The 22,222-nt window shown below is 33.0% G+C and overlaps 2 protein-coding genes across 2 annotated transcripts in view; both read right to left on the bottom strand.

The window, feature by feature from the left end:
- The window catches only part of LOC140446956 (zinc carboxypeptidase-like), a 37,005-nt gene extending 29,052 nt beyond the window's left edge, over positions 1 to 7,953 (bottom strand). The window contains exon 1 of the mRNA XM_072539548.1: positions 7,827 to 7,953. Within this exon, the coding sequence (XP_072395649.1) occupies positions 7,827 to 7,832 (6 nt within the window). The 5' untranslated portion in view covers positions 7,833 to 7,953. The remainder of the gene's footprint in view (positions 1 to 7,826) is intronic.
- Positions 7,954 to 14,482: 6,529 nt separating this feature from the next.
- LOC140445763 (zinc carboxypeptidase-like) overlaps positions 14,483 to 22,222 on the bottom strand; it is a 40,871-nt gene continuing 33,131 nt past the window's right edge. Inside the window, exons 6-7 of the mRNA XM_072538088.1 lie at positions 18,660 to 18,744; positions 14,483 to 14,732 (exon numbers count right to left, since the gene is read on the bottom strand). Coding sequence (XP_072394189.1) covers positions 14,542 to 14,732; positions 18,660 to 18,744 — 276 coding nt within the window. The 3' untranslated portion in view covers positions 14,483 to 14,541. The remainder of the gene's footprint in view (positions 14,733 to 18,659; positions 18,745 to 22,222) is intronic.

Below are 22,222 nucleotides of genomic sequence, written 5' to 3'. Positions count from 1 at the left end.
CATTTTTTCTAGAACTTCCTTGTTCGTGATCCTTGCTGTCCATGATATTCTCAGCATTCTTCTATAAAGCCACATCTCAAATGCTTCAAGTTTTTTAATAGTGGTGTCTGTAAGCGTCCATGCCTCCGCCCCGTACAACAACACAGAGAAAACATAGCATCTCAAATGTCTCATTTTTGTATCCAGGGATATGTTGTGACTTTTGAAGATGGTGCTCATTTTGTTAAAGACCGTTCTTGCCTTTCCTATGCGGCACTTTATTTCCTGTACATTGCTCCACTGTTCGTTTATAATAGTTCCCAGGTAGCAATACTGTTTTACTCGCTCTATCTGCGTCCCATTAATGTATAGATGAGCCCCATTTATATTCTCCTTGCTGACAATCATTTGTTTGGTTTTGTGGGTATTAATGTTTAGTCCGTACTGTTGACTGTACTCGTTTATTCTGTCCATTAGCCTCTGAAGTCCCTCTAAACTATCTGCTATCACCATGGTGTCGTCGGCATATCTAACATTGTTTACTCTTTCACCATTTAGAAGGATGCCTTCGTCTATTCCGTAAAGAGCCTCGTTAAAAATTTTTTCTGAGTACATATTAAATATCAACGGCGATAGAATACATCCCTGTCTAACTCCGCGTATTATTTTTATGTGATCTGTTTCTTCTCCGTTAATTTTCATGTATGCGGTCTGATTCCAGTATAGTTCTGAAATTATTCTGAGGTCTTTGTCATCCAGGTCTGCTTCTTTTAAAATGTTTATCATCTTTTGATGTTGAACTCTGTCAAATGCCTTTTCATAGTCGATCAAGCACGCGTATACGTCGCAGTTAACGTCCCTGCATCTTTGAATCAGTACCTGTACTCCGAAAAGTGCCTCTCTGGTACCCACTGCGTTAATGAAGCCGAACTGTCTGTCTGATATTTGTTCCTCGCACTATTGCATATTGCGTATTGTATATTTTATTGAAGACAGCCGTGATCCAATTTATTCCTTCATCCTCCAAGAGTTTTAAAAATTCAGCTTCGATATTATCAGGCCCTACAGCTTTTCTGCTTTTCATCCGTTTTATTGCTTCTTCTACCTCGGATTTAAGTATGTCCGGGCCCGTCATCCTCTCTGAAAATGGATGCCTATAATCCGTTCTTTGATCTTGAAAAAGTGTCTAAAAATATATTCTCCATTTGTCCTTCATCTGTTGGGTGTCAATGATTAATTTTCCATTGGTGTCTATGAGTTTCATTTGTGTTCTCTTTTTAAAAGTACCCGTTATTTCTTTTACCTTTTTGTGTACATTAAAATTGTCATGCTTGGCTTGTAGTCTTTCTATTTCTTTACATTTCTCTACAGCTTCTTTTTCTTTAGCTTCTCTTATTTTTCTTCTGATGTAAGCCTGCATTTTTTTGTATTCATCTTTATTTCCTTTAATTAACCTTCTGCGTTCCATTAAGTGAAGGATTTCTGGAGTCATCCAAGATTTCTTCTTTGTTTCTTTGTTTGGTTTTAGCAGATCTTGTTTAGTTTTCTTAATTATTTCTTCGAATTGATTGATTTCTCGTTGGATGTTATTTTCTTCTTTTAGTTGCTTAACTTGATTGTTAATATATTCCCCCACTTGCTTTTTAACTTCCGGATGTTGCAGTATAACGTATATTACTCCTTTAGAAAACAATGCAATATTGCCAGCTTCTTTCATAATAAATTTCGACAATACATCATACAGAATTTTCTTAGCAACCGACAACCTTGAATGTTTTTCTTGTGAACAAGCAGGTCACTTAGCTGTAGTATGCCCACTTCTACAACATAACGAGCAAACTTCATTAGAGAATTTCGCCCAATGCACAGAAGCCGCCAACACTTTAGCGTCTAATGATGAATCTTGTCAAAACATACGCGCATCTTCAGTTAATCAAAATGTCAATGTAAGTACCAAAGAACGAAATAAACAGAATACGGAACCAATGAAAACATCTGAAACGGTAGCCCAAGAAACTTCAACGATTTCCATTAAACGACAAATGTCAGAGTCTACACCACCGCTTGAAGACCTCCACAAATAACCTACATTTCAAAAACCCAAACCCAAGAAAATTAAACCGGAAAAATCCATTCACGATGAAATGCAACCATTACAACAAATGTTTGAAGATGATAAAAACAATTTTACACTGAACTATAACCAAACTTTAAATTTCTTTGAATCAGCCCCACACAACGCAGACATATTGGATCTTCTTAAAACCTATACAGACAATGTACCAGGTTTCCTTAAGGATCTGGACACTATGTACACTCAAAGCTCAAAAAAGCTGAAAACAAAAATCACAAACATTAAAAGAAAATTACAGCATCAACTCTCCAGAACATCTGCATCAATGGACAGCGAACTCTCATCCTCTCAAGAAAACTTAAGTACTTAACATTCAGATGTATCATACAATGGAATCTCAACGGGTACAACACCCGTTGCGAAATGTTACAAAAGTTAATTGCTCAACAAACACCATCAGTTATTTGCCTTCAAGAAACTCATTTCAAAGATTCTTACCATGCAAGGTTAAAGGGTTTTAAATGCTTTTATAAAAACAGGACCAATAGAGATAAAGCAAGTGGTGGAGTAGCAATCTATATCAACCAAATGTACGAAGCAGAACTAATACCTTTAAATACACCCTTAGAAGCTGTTGCAATCACAATTAATAGTGATATAAAGATCTCAATATGCAACATTTATATTCCACCGAGTGAAAATTTTTCAACTGCCGTAATTGAGGAACTACTTCAACAGATCCCATCTCCCCGTATACTCTTAGGAGATTTTAATAGTCATAGTCCCTACTGGGGATCCAAATTTCGATCATTAAAAGGAAAAGTACTAGAACAATTACTTGACAGTAACAATATAAACATCTTGAATACAGGGGAACCCACAAGATTTAATATACAAACAGGAGAATCCTCAGTTATCGACCTAAGCATGTGCGATCCGGTCCTACAAACATCTTTAAATTGGGAAGTCCATCCCTACTTATACGGAAGTGATCACTTTCCTATTCTTATAACCCGTCCTTTTAAAACCGCCTTAACTACTCCTCTCTCAAAATGGAAATTAGACCAGGCAAATTGGACACTTTTCTCAGACCAAATAGACCAAAAATTCCCATATCTCCCTGACCCTAGTACCTCAAATATATCTTCAACTTATCTAAAATTCTCTGAGTTAATATTAGAAGCAGACCACAAAGCAGTCGGAAAAACCAAAACTCTAAAAACTCACACGCCAGTACCGTGGTGGAATACCAAATGTGACGAAGCCATCAAAAAATACAAGCGAGCTTTTAACAAATTCAGACGATGTCCTACTACACAAAATCAAATAAAATATAAAAAACTGAGAGCTGAATCTCGATATCAAATTAAGCAAACTAAAAAACAAAACTGGAAATCTTTCGTGGCATCCATCATCAACTCTACTCCCCTGTCTGCATTATGGAGGAAAATTCGTCAACTATCTGGAAAACAGCAAAACGCCCAAATTAGTTTCTTAAAACATAATGATCAATTCATTACCTCAACACAAGAAATCACAGAAATTTTTGCAGACCTTTACGAACAAAATTCCAGCACTAACAACTACCCTCCAAATTTTCTTCAATTTAAATTTAGAAATGAAAAAAAGGAGATAATGATCACGGAGAACACGGAAGACTACATGAACTCGCCAATTTTACTTGAAGAAATGGACGATGCATTGTTTGGCATAAAAAACTCTTCTCCGGATCCAGATGATATACCAATAATTTTTCTCCAAAAACTAAGCACAAATGCTAGAATATACCTCCTTAATGTTTTGAACCAAATGTGGATTCAGCACTACTTTCCAAAGTCTTGGTCAGAATCATATATTATCCCAATCCCTAAACCCCAAAAACCGAAAACAGATCCCCAGTCCTATAGACCAATATCCCTAACCTCGTCAACCTGTAAGCTATTTGAAAAGATTATAAACCGTCGTCTTACATGGTTTCTGGAAGATAAAAAATTGCTTATCCCGGAGCAAAACGGCTTTCGTCAAAATAGATCAACGACGGATAACCTAGTTGATCTTGAATCCGAAGTTCACGAAGCACTCATTAACAAACAACACTGTCTAGCTATTTTCTGCGATATAACAAAAGCCTACGATTGCACATGGAGATATGGTATAGTAGAAAAGCTCTACTCCTGGGGTATTAATGGACAATTCCTAAAATTTATTCAAAATTTTCTTCAACTTAGAACATTTAAAGTACGATCAAATGGAACACTATCATCAAGTCGAATCCAGGAAAATGGAGTCCCCCAGGGATCGGTATTAAGTGTAACTTTATTTCTTGTTGCAATTAACGATATCTTGGAACAATGTCAACATCCAGTAAAAGCAAGACTATACGCAGACGATCTGGTTATCCTACTAAGAGGAACAAATTTAGAATCCACCCAAAGAATCCTACAAAGCGCATTAAATAATCTCCAGAAATGGTCTGACAAAACAGGACTCAGTTTCTCTAACGAAAAAACAAAATGCATGCTCTTCTCAAAAAAGCGAAAAGAGGATAATCCAATTTTAACATTGAATGGTAAAAATCTGGTCTTTGTAAAAGAAATAAAGTTCCTCGGTCTTACATTTGACAAAACATTGAATTGGAAAAGTCACATTAAAAATCTAAAAGGTACTTGCCAGCAAAGCATTAATATTTTAAAGACACTGTCGAACATCAACTGGGGCAGCGATACGGCAACTCTTCTTTGAATCTTTTCATCATTAGTTCGATCAAAAATTGACTACGGCTCAGTGATATATAACTCAGCCAAAAAATCTGTTCTTAAAGAACTAGATGTAATCCAAAATACGGGACTGCGAGTCGCTTTGGGTGCCTTTCGAACAAGCCCCATACTAAGTATATGTAGTGAATCAGGGCAAACCCCTTTAGAATTTAGAAGAGATTTTTTAAGTTTGTCGTTTGCTTGTAAAGTTCTATCCTCTCTAGATAACCCAGTCTACCATAACGTTCACAGCAATCGTTTCAGCCACTACTTCTCATCTCATCCTCAATGTAATCCGCCTTTCTATGAACGAATTAACCGATTACTTCATAAATATAGCATACAATTCCCGTCAATATACCATCCTTCCGAAAACCCTCCTCCCCCATGGACTGTAAATAAACCACCAGTAATTACTGATCTATCAAAATTTAATAAACATGAATCCCCACCAGCCATATTAATAAACAACTTCAAAGATATTATGGATAGATTTAGCGACTACCGACAGATCTACACAGATGCATCAAAAACAACGGACGGAGTCGGCGCAGCCATTTTCTGTAATATTCATAATGCTAAATTTAAGTTGCATAACAACTGGACTATCTCGAACGCAGAACTATACGCAATCCTTGAAGCTCTAAAGTTCATTAACACAACGGACCAGAGAAATTATACAATCATTACTGACTCAATGAATGCTCTTTGTGACATCAAAAACATATACTCCAGCAATCCTATTCATAAAGACATTTACAAAGAACTTCAAAATGCTGCAAAGGAAAACAAACATGTGGTATTAATCTGGGTTCCATCTCATATTGGAATACATGGTAACGAGGTTGTGGACCGTCTAGCTCACGAAGCAGCGACAAGTGATGGTCAAGTGCAATTAAATAAAATAGTGCCAAGTGATCTTAAATTGTGCTTAAAAAACATAGTTAGTTGTGCGTGGCAAAACAAATGGTCGCAGTGTTCCGAAAAACTAAATTAAAGACAATGTTTTACAAAAACAAGCCTTTGTGTTACCGAGGAAAAAACAAGTCATCTTTTCTCGACTTCGAATTGGTCACACCCGTCATACACATCTTTACCGAATTACAAGAGACAATCCTCCATACTGCAACCAGTGTCAAACCAACAATACAGTTAAGCATATTTTAACCGAATGTCAAATTTTCCAGGAAACCAGAAGTAAACTCAACCTTCCCAGCGACATAGGCGACCTTCTTAGAGACAATAATCATCTACACAATATTATAAAGTTTTTAACGGTTGTAGGCATAAAAGATATTTAAATTAATATCTAGACTGTACTTATATTACATATATCAATCTTCTTTAATGTTCTTTAATGTTAGTACGTAATTAATATTAACCTTTCTTTGTTACAATATGTATTTTCCATTGTTGTCGTCTATAACTCCAGTGGTTCGGACGACATTAAATAAATTAATAAAAAAAAAATATCTAGGAATCACATTATCTAGCTACGGAAAGCTGGAAACTGAAGTAGAAGATCAAGTAAATAAAGCAAACAGAGCCACATGTTGCTTAAATGAAATAATATGATAAAGTATTAAAAATATCGGAAAAAAATAAAAGATTCACAAAATTTTCAGCAAAATTTACAAAACAGTCATCAAACCAATAATGATATACGCGGCAGAAACACGTCCTGATACAGACAGGACAAAAAGGATGTTAGAAACAACAGAGATGAATACACTAAGAAAGTTGATGGTAAGACACTATAGAACAGAGCTAGAAGTACTGATATAGGACGTAAATTCAAGGTGGAGACCAATCAAGAACTGGGTAAGAAATACAAGAGTAGAATTGAACGATCATATCAGCCGAATGGCAACAAATAGAGTAGTAAGAATAGCAAGACATGGTTCCCCAATAGGAACATGATCAGTAGAAAGACTAAGAAAACGATGGAACGACAGCTTACTGGAGACACACTGAAAAACAGACAGATTCATGTCTACATAAAAATAAAAAATCCCTTCGTGGTGAAGAATAAAATGTGTTTATGCTCAGACATAGATGCTGAATTTACAATTCAACAGGTGATCTAAAAACGCCGTGAATATAACCTAGAAAGTCATATACCATTGGTAGATTTTATAAAATCTGACGATATAATACTAAAAAATAAGCTTTGATGAATATTAGAGAATAAAGAAAATATTATCACCGAAAAACGAAAGCACTTGCTATCGTTACAGAAAATAGTTCTTACGACGTAACACATCATCATCTCATCATCTTGGTGCTACAGCCCTTAGAGGGCCTCGACCTTCTCAAGCTTTCTACGCCATTCTATTCTGTCTCTCGCTTACATTTTCCAGTTGCCGACTCCGATCTTCCCGGCATCTTGTGTTACCCCGTCCATCAACCTCAGCTTTGGTATACCCCGTCTTCTTATTCCCACGGGTTGCGCTGTTAGAATCTTTTTTATCATGTTTGACTAAGGGGCCCGGGCTACATGTCCTGCCCACTGCAGGCGATTTCGCTTAATTATAGTGGTAATATCTTTACCACCAAACGTATGCTTGTAGATATTCTGCAGTTCAAAGTTATATCTACGCCTCCATATTCCGTTCTCACAGACCGCTCCGAATATCTTGCGTAGCACACGACGCAACACAAGCAATCGTAATAAACTAATGACTAGGACAAGGATGCTATTTATCTCTAATACCTTTAAATATAAGTATACTTATTTACTTTTAATATAAATTTCGATGACCGGATTAGAAAAACAAAAGCACACAAAGGAATTAGTTTCTGACTAAGAATCTCAGTTATTACCCTGTTTTTCTCTGAAGATCAAACAGTTCTTGCAGCATCCGAAGACCTTTTATACCTTGATGCCAAAACAAAACTGTGAAATTAACAAAAAAAAAACAAAATCATGGCGTTCAACTGTAAAACAACTGAAAGATCTAAAATCTGTATTGATAATACCAGCCTGGAATAAATCATTTATTGATAGTTTTTCTTACCTGCATTAACAGCAGTTTTTTCAGCAATAAATGTATCTACATTAAGCTGAAATTTCCTTATATAACTGTACTTAGCTAGATAAATTTTTATTGTTTCAAAACGTTGAAGGTTGGTCATGAATTCGTGATACTGCTTAGATAAATTTTCCATGAAACAATAGTTAAACTTTAAATATAGATTAAGAAACGATATTCCAAAAGTTTTTTATAAGTATTATGAATAATTTAATGACTATATCATTCTTGATTAAAAGTATGTTTATATTTTAACATAAATGATCACAATAAAATAGAGATAAAGTTTTAATAACGCATTTAAACCAAAGGTGTCGCTTTTTGTTTCTCTTTCTTTTTTAAAACAGGTAAGATTGCCTGTTTTTCTTCTTTATTCTTAAGCTCTTCCTGTCGGGGTCTATGAAGGAGTATCATGGAACCGCAAGCCCTTACCTCTTGCTGAACTGCTAATTCATTATAGATCTTATACTTCAGCATATTTTAATCTAAGTAGCAGGTTTATTTATAATGTTTTTGAAGTTATACTTCTATACGCGCGCTCCACGTTGGAAATTTGTATGGGAGTGAATCTGTGAAATCATTACATATGTAAGATAATGACTAAGAGAGAGACAAAAGATATATTTTCTCTCTCTTCCTCTCTCGAATATAAAAATGTTCCTTTTGTATATATATTTAATATTATATATATATTATATATATATATATATATATATATATATATATATATATATATACATAAAATATTATATATATAATAAAATATTTATTAATATTATTATTTATGTGATATGTTTTGTATTATTTATTAAATGTTCATAATTATATTATTCTTTTGTATTTCAAAATAATAATCTCAATAAATCACTGTATGTCCCAGAACTGTCAATTTTTAAATACATTTGTGTCATGTCCTCGGTAGTTAGTATCCCAGTATCCCAGTATCCCCAGTCTTGGAGGACTTTTTTATTAATATTATTACATCGTAAATTAAACACATGCGTAAGTAGAAAAGTTATGTATATTATTATCATTTTTAAATACTTATGAATATTTCATTTTAATTCGTATTGTATTATTATATTGAATTATGTTGCACTGTATTCTAGTGTATTTTTTTATGTATATTATTGTCATTTTTAAATACTTATGAATATTGCATTTTAATTTGTATTGTATTATTATATTGAATTATTATGCAGTGTATTGTATTGTATTTTTATATTAATAACAAAATAAACAATGAATTTTACTGCAGAATATGTGTAAACAAAAATTTTGCATTCAACTCCTTTCATACATATATGAAAATAAAAATATACATTTCATCAAAATATTGATTCAACCCTTCATTTACTATACTAATATTACAGGTGAAATGTTGTTTGTTAATTGTTAGTAAGTTGTTATTAATTCTGTTTCTCTTTCTGCTATGTCTTACCTATAGCATTACATATGTAATGATTGTGCAGATTGACCCCCTAATAAATTTGTAACGACGAATGCGTATATAGAAGTGTAACTTCTACCGGCAGTCCCACTGGACTGCCACACCCGTTTTTTTTTATTGTATAATGGTTTTGGCATAGCCAATTAATTTATAATGTTAAATTGGTATATTAACATCTTTGTTTTTTGACCAGGGCCTAAATAATCGTCCGTTAGGCCAGTCACAGTGAAGTCTGTGCAATTCAGTCGCCTGGTCCGCTTTGCTATCCGATCAACTTCTTCGTGTGTTAACGTGTTTATTTGGAAGAAGTTATGTATAGAGTCATGCATGCCATGAATCATATTGTTACAAAAACAATACTTCCAGCAATTAGTTCTACGTATTGCGTTTACGGCAGCAAACAGAACAATGCTTAATAATCAAGGGTCCAACTTTATGTCTGAGAAAAATTTAATTCTCTTAAGAGTCGAATAACCGAGAAGTCTATTTAATAACGGATATAATCAATGTCTTGACATTATGTCTAAATGTGTTTACACATAAAAATTAAGACACAACAGATGAATTAACAGCTGAATTAGCAGATTGTCGTACCTAAACTATGAAGCAAATACTTTCATTTAATAAGCGCCAATAAAAAACTAAAAATTTCCTCAAAGGATAAACTGGAACTTGCATGATAAAAAACAGGAGTAAAACACAGCCCAATATTTTTGATGCTCTGATTTTACTAGTGACTTCTTTCCTCTTTTTGTAGTAGTTTTTTTACAATCGATAGTATAATTTTAATTTTGCTCGAAAAGATATACAAAGGCACCTGGAAATTACCAGACGGATTTACAGTAAATATGATAGATCATTCTATTGTAGACTCAAAACATTAATCCAATATAATAAACGTTTTTCATCAGAAGGAAAGCAACTGCGGGTTCTGATCACTACTGGATCGAAAGTAGGGCAAGGGCCAGAATTTTAAACGTTTAAAAAGGAAAATTGGTTCTAAACATGAACGATACAATGGAGAAGGACTTAAAAATAAAAACAAAGATAGAGAATATAAACAAAATTTAAACATCAAACAAGAAAACAGACTAAAACATGAAAACATAAATGAAGAGTGGGAAGGGGGCAGAAAAATCATAAAAGAAGCTGCTGAAGAATTACTAGGCATGAAAGTTAAACAAAGAAGAACAAGAACGAATTTCTGTTCGACAGAAAAAGCAGAGCATATTTAATGATGCAACAGGGGTACAGAACCCGACAAGCAAAACAGGAATATAACTAACTAGGTGAGGAAGAAAAGAAAATCCACCGCAGAAAGAAAAGAGAAACTATGAACAAAGAACTTCAAGAACTACAAGATCTAAGTAAGCTAATAGAGAAAATTTTACCAGAAACTGAACAAAAGCAAAAAGAAATTCAAACAAAGGAGTAAAGAGATAAGAAGGGTTATATATTGACAGAACAGCAAAAAAACTAAGAAGATGGAATTCCTCAATGAGACTGAAAATGTTTCAGATTATATTGATATAATAGATGTTCGTTTGTAATACTTCTTTTAAAGTTTTTTATTAATTGTTCTTAATATGCCATACGCTAAAAAAATTAGTTCTCCGCTACTGACAGGCTTCTTGGTAAAACTCACAAGGACAGCTACATTATACGAGTAAACTTAAGTGATCACGCGTATGACTCATTTCATTATTTCTTTGCTGGACTATAAGTTGCAGAACGTTAGTATACGGGAGGTATACTACAGGCGCAAACGAGAATTGACCTGCAATAAGTGAAAAATTTAAATTGAAGAATAGTGATGAAAGAGAATACACATTTAGTTGACAGAAAAGTTGGGGGCCAACCATTTTTAAAAGAAAGATTGTAACACAAAACAGAAGGTTAACAAATGAATAAAATCAAAATATATGAGAGTAAAAGAATTATTTGAAAAAAAAAGAAATAACAAATATGTGACGTTTATAACGTTAAAAAGAGAGGTATACCTATTAGAACTTTTATTTATCATTACTACCAGCATCAATAATTATTACTTCATAATTTTCAAATCAAAATACTCCGAAAACGGTACACAGTATCGAGTTTTACCAAGAGTATCTTTTTCGTGTAAAATTGAATGATGTTTAAGTTTACTTGAAATTTTAATTAATATTTATACTCTTAAAAAAGTTATATTGACTAATACTTAGTACGATCCGTGTAACTAGTGCCCTCTATGAGAATCAGATATAGAAACAAATTCATGGGATGTATTAGCTTCCAAAACATATTCGTATAAAATTTCATTACAATGTTGCCAGCAGTTTCGGCAAAATCGTAAAAAATGCGTAAAATTTTTTTTTCTTCAACGCCCTGTATCTTAAAAACGGATGGCGTTACAAAAATTTTTTACTAGGCAAACCCCAATTATTTTTCAGTTTTTTACCTACCCTATAGACGGGGTTACCTTTTTTTGAAACTTTATTTTTTATGTATATTTTTTTACGTCCAGAGAAACTTTAGTACTAGAACTTTCGTCCTACACATTATTCGCATGAAGTTGTCAGCTGGAAGTCATTTTTTCACCATAATTTTTTATATTATACTTTATAAAGGACGCGGAATAATAAAGATTGACTGAGATATATATTTTTGTTCGTGACCAACAAAAGTTTTTCTACTTTTATACTGAATTACGCTAAAGCTAACCCAGCCAACTTTTTGTAGCACTGAAATTCTGGACCCGTAAGCAAGGCCGTATTACAGAAAATATTTTTACGACATCTAATACGGTGTTAGAAGTAAAAACAAATGTACTGCAACGCGTTCATATAAAGGGAAAGGAGAAAATAATCCCTGAACTTTGCGGGAGAGCAGACCGTTGACGCTTTAGCTACTTATTTATATTGGTAAGCTGAAGTGTGTTTTGCTTGTGTAAATATTGTAGAAAGACGCTGCTTGTTAGAACATTACCAACTTAGAATATAGCATTTAATTTTAGATTTCTCTAAAGTTTTAATAATTCACAAGAAATATCTATTATAATCTTCTTGTAATATACTTTTTAATTTTGATTATTCCAGTGTTGCTATTTTGCAAATACATTCATCAGAATATATTTTTAGTATTATATCATTATCTATCTGAATTTTTACCAATACATCAATTTATATAATTTAGCCCAGTCTGGTTAAAAAAAAGGTAGAAAAATTTTTCGCACATATCTGAAGCTTTTAAGACATAGGTGGGGGTTACTAGATGACGAATAGATGAAAAAGTACTCGTATTTTTACCTTGCGATTTTTTTAAACAATAATAAGTTTTTTATCTTATATTTTACATAAACAATATTTATATCATTTTTTTATATCAAGAATATCTTTATTTTCTTGTTTTTTAAATTAAAATTGAGAAATAATTTACGGAGATATTTGCAAAAAGCAGTTTTTTTGCACTAATTTATAAATTCTATTAATTTTTTTATAAACAAAATAAAATGTACATTTGAAATACATTTGAACATCGAGGAATTACCGTCTTTGAAATTTGTGCGAAATTTCAAGGCTAAGTATTTAAACTATTGAACTTGCTCTATTAATGATGATACATTTAGCAAATTTCATAGGATTCCTTAAGACTTAAACTATCTCAGAAGTTAAATGCATATTGCGTTTTCATCGAAATTATTTACAAAATAAATGTTTGAAAGAGGGATATGTTTTTTACTTATAAAAAATTGTAATAACTTCTATATTTTTCAAGCTACAGACTTATAGGTACAACCATTGGATAGCGAATAAAAAAACTCACATTAAAAAAAAACCTTCTATGACCAATAAGAATGAAGTTAGGAACTATTTAAAAAAAATCATATCTCCATTGTTTATAAACATTAAGAAGTAAAATTTGCACAAATTTTGAATGATAATCTAAACTTTATACTAAAACTTATAGCTATACAATTTATCAAATTTTTCAAAACTTACAGCCCTTCGAAACGAAGGTACTTTCGAAATATCGACATACGAAAGTGGAGGGGATAACTGTTTTTTTTTTCGAGATCGGAAATTGAAATTAAAAAACGTAAGAAAAATTTACATTATCTTGGCTTACATTGCAGCTAGAAGCCTCGTTTTTTAATCTGGAGTAACTCTTCGAAATATGAATAACTACATAGTTTTCACTGGCCGGGAAATATGGAAAACCTCGGAAAAATTGATGTATTTGAAGTTCACCGTAAAAACTTTTTTTTTTATTTTGGCTGGAATATAATGATGACACATAATCCCCCCCCCCGCGGAAATCTCGGAAAATTCCCTGAAATTTAATTACCTGAAAATTACCTGAAATTTTTCTCTGAAAAACTTTAAATAGGTCTTGTATTTCATGGTTAGATTATTCCCAGTAGTGTCTTTAAACAACTTTTGAAACTGCTCAAAAATGTTCTTAATCAGTAAGTCTGGGTTGTCGAAGTACAATCAGTTTGTTTTTTCAGGTGTGTGGGTAAGGCATGATTGATAGGGAGTAGATTTTAAATGTTCTAAAGCCATAGAATAAACAGCATCCAAAATTTTTCTTTGGTTTCCTTGTTTTCCACGTTTTTCATCAAGTGGAGTTCTCTCAACAATTTTTTTCTGTAATATTCTTACACGGATTACTCTTACTTGATATAAATTAATAAAAAAGGAACGGCACACGGGCACAGCACAACCAGAAGTATTAAGCTTGTATTTTCAGTGATACTTTCTGCTAATTTTGGAATTTAATTTTCTATCTTTCTATCCATTTGTGGAGGCCTCTCCTAATGTCATACAATCTGTTAGAAGAGTGTCTTATTCTTTTTTTGAACCATTATCATAAAAAGAATTAAATAAAGGCTTTTGATCTTGAAAAATTATTTTGCAAAACATTTGTTTACACAACATTTACGGACAACAGAAAATTTTCTGCAAAATTTTCTTTTTGACACCTTTTGACCAGAAATTCGATAAAACATAGTTGATTTAGATGCACAAATCTTTCTCAGCTGTGCCAACACTTCACTAAAAAAAGTGTTGTACCAACGTAAAAAACCGTAATATCGTAGAAAAAATTGGTAGACAGACAGAGAACTATATATAGTTTAATTCTGTCTATAGGCCTATAGGCCCTTATTCTAGCCACAGCCTCAATTATGGAATAAATGAAAATTTTAAAATAAAAGATACTATTTTTTGTTTCTATATTTCAGTTATGTTTTAATATCGCCTAAAAATGTTAATAATTTTTATACAATGTATCAGCTCCTTTTAATAAAGTAACAAGAGAATCTAGTACTTCCAAACAATTTGGTATAATTTGGTCTTCTGGTAGTTTGAAAGTATCTTGATCACGCAGTTCATATATGTATGCAAAAGGTATCTGATGGTTCTTCTTATACCAGTCCAAGCTTGATCCTGTTATAAAACCTAAAAACAAACGGCAAATAAGGAAAAGATACGAAATAAAATGGTTCTAAAATTATTTTCGTAAGAGACTTTTGTGTTGTCTACAATGTCTACCTGACTTGACAAGTAAACGTTTTCGTTGATTGAATTTCGATTTTGATCATTTCGATTTTTACTTTGAAAATCGTTTTTAAAATAGGAAATAGGCAATCTATTTTCTTTTGGTACTTAAGACTACAATCAAAATTATTCCTTCATAAAGTAACCCCAGAAATTCATCTTATGCATAAATTTTTTGTATTACCAAGAAACAAAACAAAATATTTGGTTTAGTAGTTTGAGAACAATTTACTTGCGTAAATCAAAACAACAAAATATGGAAAGCTGACCTTTCACTAACAATTGTTGTTTGAAATATAGTTCCTCTTACATGTACTAGTGAAGGATGATATTAACTCAAGATTATGAATAAGCTTAAGATCTTCGTGCTTAGTCCAAGCTTTTTACCTTTTACCTTTTTGGTCAATCTCTATGTAGTGCTGTGACAGTCAAGCTCTCCCACCATAAACGTATATTTTTGGTCAATGTTGCCCAAATGCAAGAACAAGGCGAGACTTAGGCAGTCTTGGTAAATATTCCTGGTCTTGGTCTTGGTAGTGCGCTAGCGGTCTTGGTCTTGATCTTGGTCTTGCAGCAAGTGTTTTGAAATTCTCGCAGTTATGCATTAGCATATTGCTATTTATTAAACGTTACTTTAGATCTTAGACCAACTTAACAGAGTAGGTACATTTAAACTTGAATTAACATAATAGCCATAATAAAGACAAACCAAATTAATAAATGTCTAAACAACTGACACATGGTGGGGTTTAAACTTACGATCTAAGCGATTCGTACCTAGGTTCTAACTAACTGAGCTATCTGTTATCTCCCACGGGAGTCAGGCTGTTTCTTAGTAAACGTTTGCATTTAGTAAGCTTACATGTGCTTAAATATGGTTTAAATCCAAAAATCCCAAATTAATGACATAAATTTGACTGCATTTTAAAGAATATTATCTGAACAAAAGAGTTTTGTTCAGATAGCATTCAACATTAGGTACTGTTATTTTCTTTAAATTCATTGATTTTATTAAGATTTAATACAAAGTAACCATCTAGCTGAGTCATTACTGAACCTATTTCTGTGTTTTCTAATTACTAATTATGCTTTAGAAAATAATCTCTCAGCTGGTACTGAAGTTGCCGTTATTGAAGGAAAATCACGGGCCATCTTCCATAAAGTCGGATATATTCTGTCTCATGCGTCCTCCACCACTCTAAAATGTCTTCCGAGCTGGCGGCTCTGCGTTTACTCAGGTACTCTTCCAAATCGTCAATAACTAAACCTTGACGACAAGATCCAGATGAAGTCGAGGAATATACATACAGTTTTTGAAAGTCTATTACGTTTTCATCTTCATCATATTTACATACTTACTTTATTTCTTGATGATTCTAGAGATTTATTCACTGACTATTGGGTTTTATATTGTTTATAAAGTTTATTAAAAAGTTATTTTATTTAAGTTATTAAAGTTTTTAAAGTTAATTAAAGCTTTATTAAAGTTATTACTTTATTAAAGTTATTAAAGTTTAGTACCCAAACTACTATATTCTACCGACGCTATACTATACTATGAACGACACTCAGTCCTAACTGCAGGAGGCAAGTGTTTCGCAGGCTTAGTCTTGTTCTTGCTTAAATTTTGCACGGTGAGGTTTGGTCATGGTCTTGCTAAAATTATGTGGTCCTTGGTCTTGATCTTGCGAAAACACAGGAACAAGACCAACACTGATTTTGGGCAACACTATTTTTGGTCCTTGAAATATATTGGTTCTTGAAAAGCGAAGTTTGTTTTTGAATCTTTGTCGTCTAACAGAATGTTTTTACACTATTTTATATTAATGACCAAACTTTCATTCAAAATTTCGATCAAAATGTCATTTTTACAAGTTTAAAAAGTCGAAATGACCTAAATTTGTCTTTAAACAAAAATGTCATTCCCATTATGGCTTATCATCAAATATTTTTTAACACTAGTTTGATATATTTTATCCACGGTCTGCATTATAAGATTGTTTTGGAAGGTTTCTAGGTTAGCAAAATATTACATTTGTTTTGGCACAAAGTTGAAACGACATAGCTTCTTTGAATACAGTTTTCTTCCAGTAATAAGTAAAATCGTCATCAAGGTTGATCTCTAAAGATAACGAGTTATTCTCTTTACTAGTCTTTGCTAGTGCATCGGCGGTAAATTACTTACTTATCCATTTAAGAATTTTGTTTTAGCCGTCCAACATTTAGTGCCTTATTTTGTGGCTGTTTCAAGGAATTGACAGTTTAGTTTGATTGGAATCGTTTTTCACACCAGTTGCTAACCTCAGGTTGTGGTGTAACCGTCGAATTGTGGTGTTACTGTCGTATGCTCAGTGTTTAATTTTTCACATGCGAAAAATCATGTCATTTTTTCGCTGTATTAATAACTATCATTCTACCACAATTTTACCATCATTACCCTACTCCAACCTATTCTACTTCCACTTAAACCTTACTACTTTAGAAATATAGATAGTTTGAAAATAGAAAACGAAAAAGACTCTCTCTTTCCTATTGATTATCGACAGCAACAGACGTATTTTCTTTTGCCGAAATGCTGTTGACTATCGCTAGCAACAGACGTATTATCTTTATTGTTGACTGCCGCTAGCAACAGACATTTTCTCTTTCTCTCTTGCTTACATTTACGCAAAAAATACCGCGAATGCTCTTTGAATCGTATACAGACGCAAATGTGCTCTATCTCGTGATTTTAGTGTTAGTAACGCAAACACGTGTTGAGAAACGGGTAAAGATAGCTCTCCCGTACGAAGAAAAACCGCAAGTGAAAGCCTGTAAATACCGCAAGTGTGTGTGCAACAGCGGTATTGGTAAGACTTTTTATAAACTTGATTTGCTGTTATCTGTATAACCCTTTACTACATATCCTAATTTATTTTAAATTAGCCCTATGTAATACAGTCCTCATACACTGAAATTATATTCCAAATCTCACATATGTACACCCTTTTTTGTAAACTCAAAATCCCGTGGACAGCTCACATGTGTAACGAACGTGTAATAGAGACCATGCACAAAAAGCGAGAATTAATCAACGTCATCAAAATAAGACAGGTACAATACTTCGGTCATATAATGAGAGAACCTAAATATCGGTTACTCTGGTTATTCATTTAGGGTAAAATTGAAGGAAAACGCTGGGTCGAAAGAAAACAACTGTCCTGGATACGTAACATTAGACAGTGGACAGGTCGAATGGTCAAGGAATTGTTTCATCTAGCTGCTGACCGAGGAACAGTTCATCAGCTTGTTAATACAACCATAGCCAACGCTTGAATATAAGCATGACACACAAAGAAGAAAGAAGGCGGGTTATCATTAGTCAACCTCATTAATCAACAGCGCTTATTCTATGTGAGTAAACAGAAAATTCAATGTAGAAGTTATTCACACTATTTCAAGCATATTGAATTCAGTTTACAAAGTGTCACTTGGCGTTCAAAACGGCTGCAAAGAAAAAAATTGTGCGTGCTAGCGTTTGCATTGTGTGAGAAATTTTAAAAAACCTAATTAGACATACAAAAACAAGAAAATCTCGTCGTTGGTGGATGAGACCATGAATCTTAAGGCGGAAATATAAGAGTGCGTCGGTTAAATGCTTCCTGGAGTTGGCTCAAGATAACTTGAATGCATATAAAAATCATTTAAGAATGTGCGAAGAAACATTTGAAGTGCTTCTATAGAAAGTTGCACACCGTATTCAGAAAAAAAAATAATTTATTGACGTAGTAACTTTCCCTCACTATGCGAAATCAAAGATATACTAGTATTACTAATCATTAAGCTTACCCATTTCCTCTGCTATAGTTCCAACACGATATTTAGTTCCGTATCTCACAGCTAACGATTTGGCAGCTCTCTTTGCTAGTTTATACTAAAATAAAAAATAAAAGATATCTTCAGTTTTTTTTTATTTTGTTTTCTATGCTAATGCAACAAAACAAACCTTTATGTCTGTAAAGTCAGCATATCCATTTTATGCCGAATTTAGACCAATAATATAATTTATTATTAATTTATTACGAAAAGAAAATATTTATTGCTGCAGCCGAAAAACAGTGGATATGCTAACTATAAAGTAAAGTTAGGATAAGCCGTAGCTATATTTTGTTAAGGAAAAGAAGTACAGGCCACATCTTGGCGGCATATTTTATTTCTAATTAGTTGATGTTTATTACTATATTAGATAATCTCCAAAAGCTACTCCATCATTCTATATCTTAAAACAAACCTCCGAAAAACCGAGATATCAGCCAAAAACGATGAAACTAGAAAAGTGAATTACAAGGAATTAATTGTTCATTTATTGTAGAGCTTTACGCTAAAGAAATGGAAAACATGGAAATCTCCTATGGATAGCAAAGAAAAAATTATCAGAAACCAGATAGATTATATCCTTATCAATAAGGGATACCTTAACTCCATCAAATCGGCAAGGACATATCCAGGAATAGATGTGTCATCAGACCACAATCCAGTAATCGTAAAATTCGAAATCCAGTTGAAGAAAATAAAAAATCAACAAAAGACACATCAATAAGCACTCTGCTAAAACACGAAAAATGGGAAACATTTAAGAACACATTAATGATGCCAATTAAAGATACGCTGAGTAGTCACAAAATCGATGAAGCTAAGACTCCATGGATGACAGATGAGATCCGGCAACTAATGGACAAAAGAAGATCATACAAAAACAAAAATGTAAACGAATACAAAGCAATAAAGACAAGTGGTACAACGACAAATGTTTAGAGGTAGAAGAACTCCAGAGAAATCATGACAGTTTTGAATTGCACAAAAAAATTAAAGAATTAGCAGGTATAAGACGGTCCAACAATAGTAACACCCTGATTGACACGAATGGTAAAATAATATCTGATATCAAAGGCAAACTAAACAGATGTAGCGAATACGTCCAAGAATTGTTTGAGGACGACAGGACACAACCAGATAGCTTGAACGATTGCGAGGAACATGATATAGGTCCAAATATAACTAAGGATGAAATAATACATGCAATAAATCTGTCAAAATCTAATAAAACTGCGGGGCCTGACACAATTCCAACTGAAATAATTAAGTTAATATCAGAAGATCAGATAAATGTATTAGTAGACTTATATAATACTATATATAATACGGGTATTATTCCGAGAGATTGGCTCAAATCAACATTTATTACATTACCAAAAAAACCGAACGCAAGGGAATGTAATGACTACCGTATAATTAGTCTAATGAGTCACACACTAAAAATATTCTTAAAAATTATCCATTTAAGAATTTTCAGAAAAGTGGAACAAGACATCACTGAAACCCAATTTGGATTTAGGAATGCCATGGGTACACGAGAGGCATTATTTGGATTTAACGTCCTCATGCAAAGATATATGGATGTAAACCAACCACTCTATGTTTGTTTTATTGATTACAATAAGGCGTTCGATAAGGTACGACACAAACGTCTTATACAGTTACTTAAAGATAAACACATTGACAAAAAAGACTTAAGCATAATAACTCATCTCTACTTTAACCAAACAGCTAAAGTCAGAGTAGGCAAAGAACTTTCGGAGGAAGTAGAGATAAAAAGAGGCGTAAGGCAAGGTTGCATACTCTCCCCCTTATTGTTCAATCTATATTCGGAAGAAATAATTAAAAAATCACTCGAAAATGTAACAACTGGAATAAAAGTCAACGGCAGACCCATCAACAACATCAGATATGCCGATGATACTATACTTATTGCAGAAAATATACAAGATCTACACTTTTAGATAATGTAGTAAATGCTAGTGAGAAAAGCGGATTAACGCTTAATGCTAATAAAACAAAATTTATGACAATATCCAAAACACAACAACAAGACATTTTAAACATAAGAGGGGTTTCAATAGAAAAAGTAAAAAAATACAGATATCTTGGTACAATTATTAATGAAAATAACGAGTATACAGAAGAAACAAAAATAAGAATTGGACAAGCTAGAGCAACATTTAATAAGATGAGAAAAGTATTATGCAGTAGAGACCTTAGTTTGCAACTCAAAATAAGAATATTACGTTCCTATGTGTTTTCGGTGCTGCTGTATGGGGTGGAGGCCTGGACCTTAACGAAAGAGGTGAGCGATCGACTTGAAGCATTCAAGATGTGGACCTACCGAAGAATATTAAAAATAAGTTGGGTAGACCGAATAACAAATGTTGAGGTCCTCAGAAAGATGACAAAGGAAATGGAAATCATGAATACGATTAAGATAAGAAATATACAATATCTCGGCTATGTTATCAGAGGGTATAAATATGTGTTACTACAAACCATAATGCAGGAAAAACGAAGTATTGGAAGAAGACGCATCTCCTGGCTCAACAATCTGAGAAAGTGGTATAATTGCAGTTCCGTCGACTTGTTCAGAGCTGCAATCTCAAAAGTGAAAATAGCTGTGATGATTACCAACCTCCTTAGAGGAGACGGTACCTAAAGAAGAAGAACGCTGAAGAGACATTATATAGCTGTAACTGTTTTCAAAAATAATGGCTAAAGTTCACGGTAAAGCTAACATAGTCATATCTATATCTCAACAAGAGTAAGAATTATTGATCAACATCATCAAAATAAGAAAGGTCCAATACTTCGGTAATATCGGGTCAAAAGGGTTACAGGTTTTTGAAAAAGCGTAAAATATGCTTTAATCTATGTTAGTTATTATCTAAGTGGTTACATATATTTCTCCACACATACTATAGGGAATGCTAGATACACGTGTATATAAACTCAATCGCTGTAAATACGTTTTTGCCAATTTTAAGGACGCTACTGGCTATTAGATACTTATCAATTTTATGCTTTTTATGTAAAATGATATATTTAGTAATTAAGACCGGTTCATATATAGTTGTTATTTAATATATTGATGTAGTTCAACGCCAACAACGCTTTTTATTGCTTCACCCTTTTCAAAAACACAAAAATTAATGTAGCTTCATACTTAAACTACAACACTCATTGTTTCTCAGAAGATACAGTACTCATTAATTCTCGAAGGATGGTAGATTAATAAAAGGCTTAGAACGATAGTTGCGGTTACCGAGCACTGGCTTAGTTAACGAGCCTTTTTCTATAGAAAAATATATCACAATTGCTAGGTATGTTCATCCAAGTTCAGCTTATGGTGGCACCCTAATTCTTTCTATAAATCACGATTTAAATCACGATTTTTGTCCTATAACAAAATATGACATTCTGTTGAAAGAATCCTTTTTCATTACATAATGACGGTATTAGATTTTTGTTTTGATACTGGGCAGCGACAACCGCTTATACGTATTTCGATTTTTGTCCTATAGCAA

The sequence above is a fragment of the Diabrotica undecimpunctata genome, chromosome 7 (assembly GCF_040954645.1).
Source record: "Diabrotica undecimpunctata isolate CICGRU chromosome 7, icDiaUnde3, whole genome shotgun sequence".
Classification (NCBI taxonomy): domain Eukaryota; kingdom Metazoa; phylum Arthropoda; class Insecta; order Coleoptera; family Chrysomelidae; genus Diabrotica; species Diabrotica undecimpunctata.
Note: the sequence above shows the minus strand (reverse complement) of the source record. Positions and strands in the feature narration are given on the sequence as shown.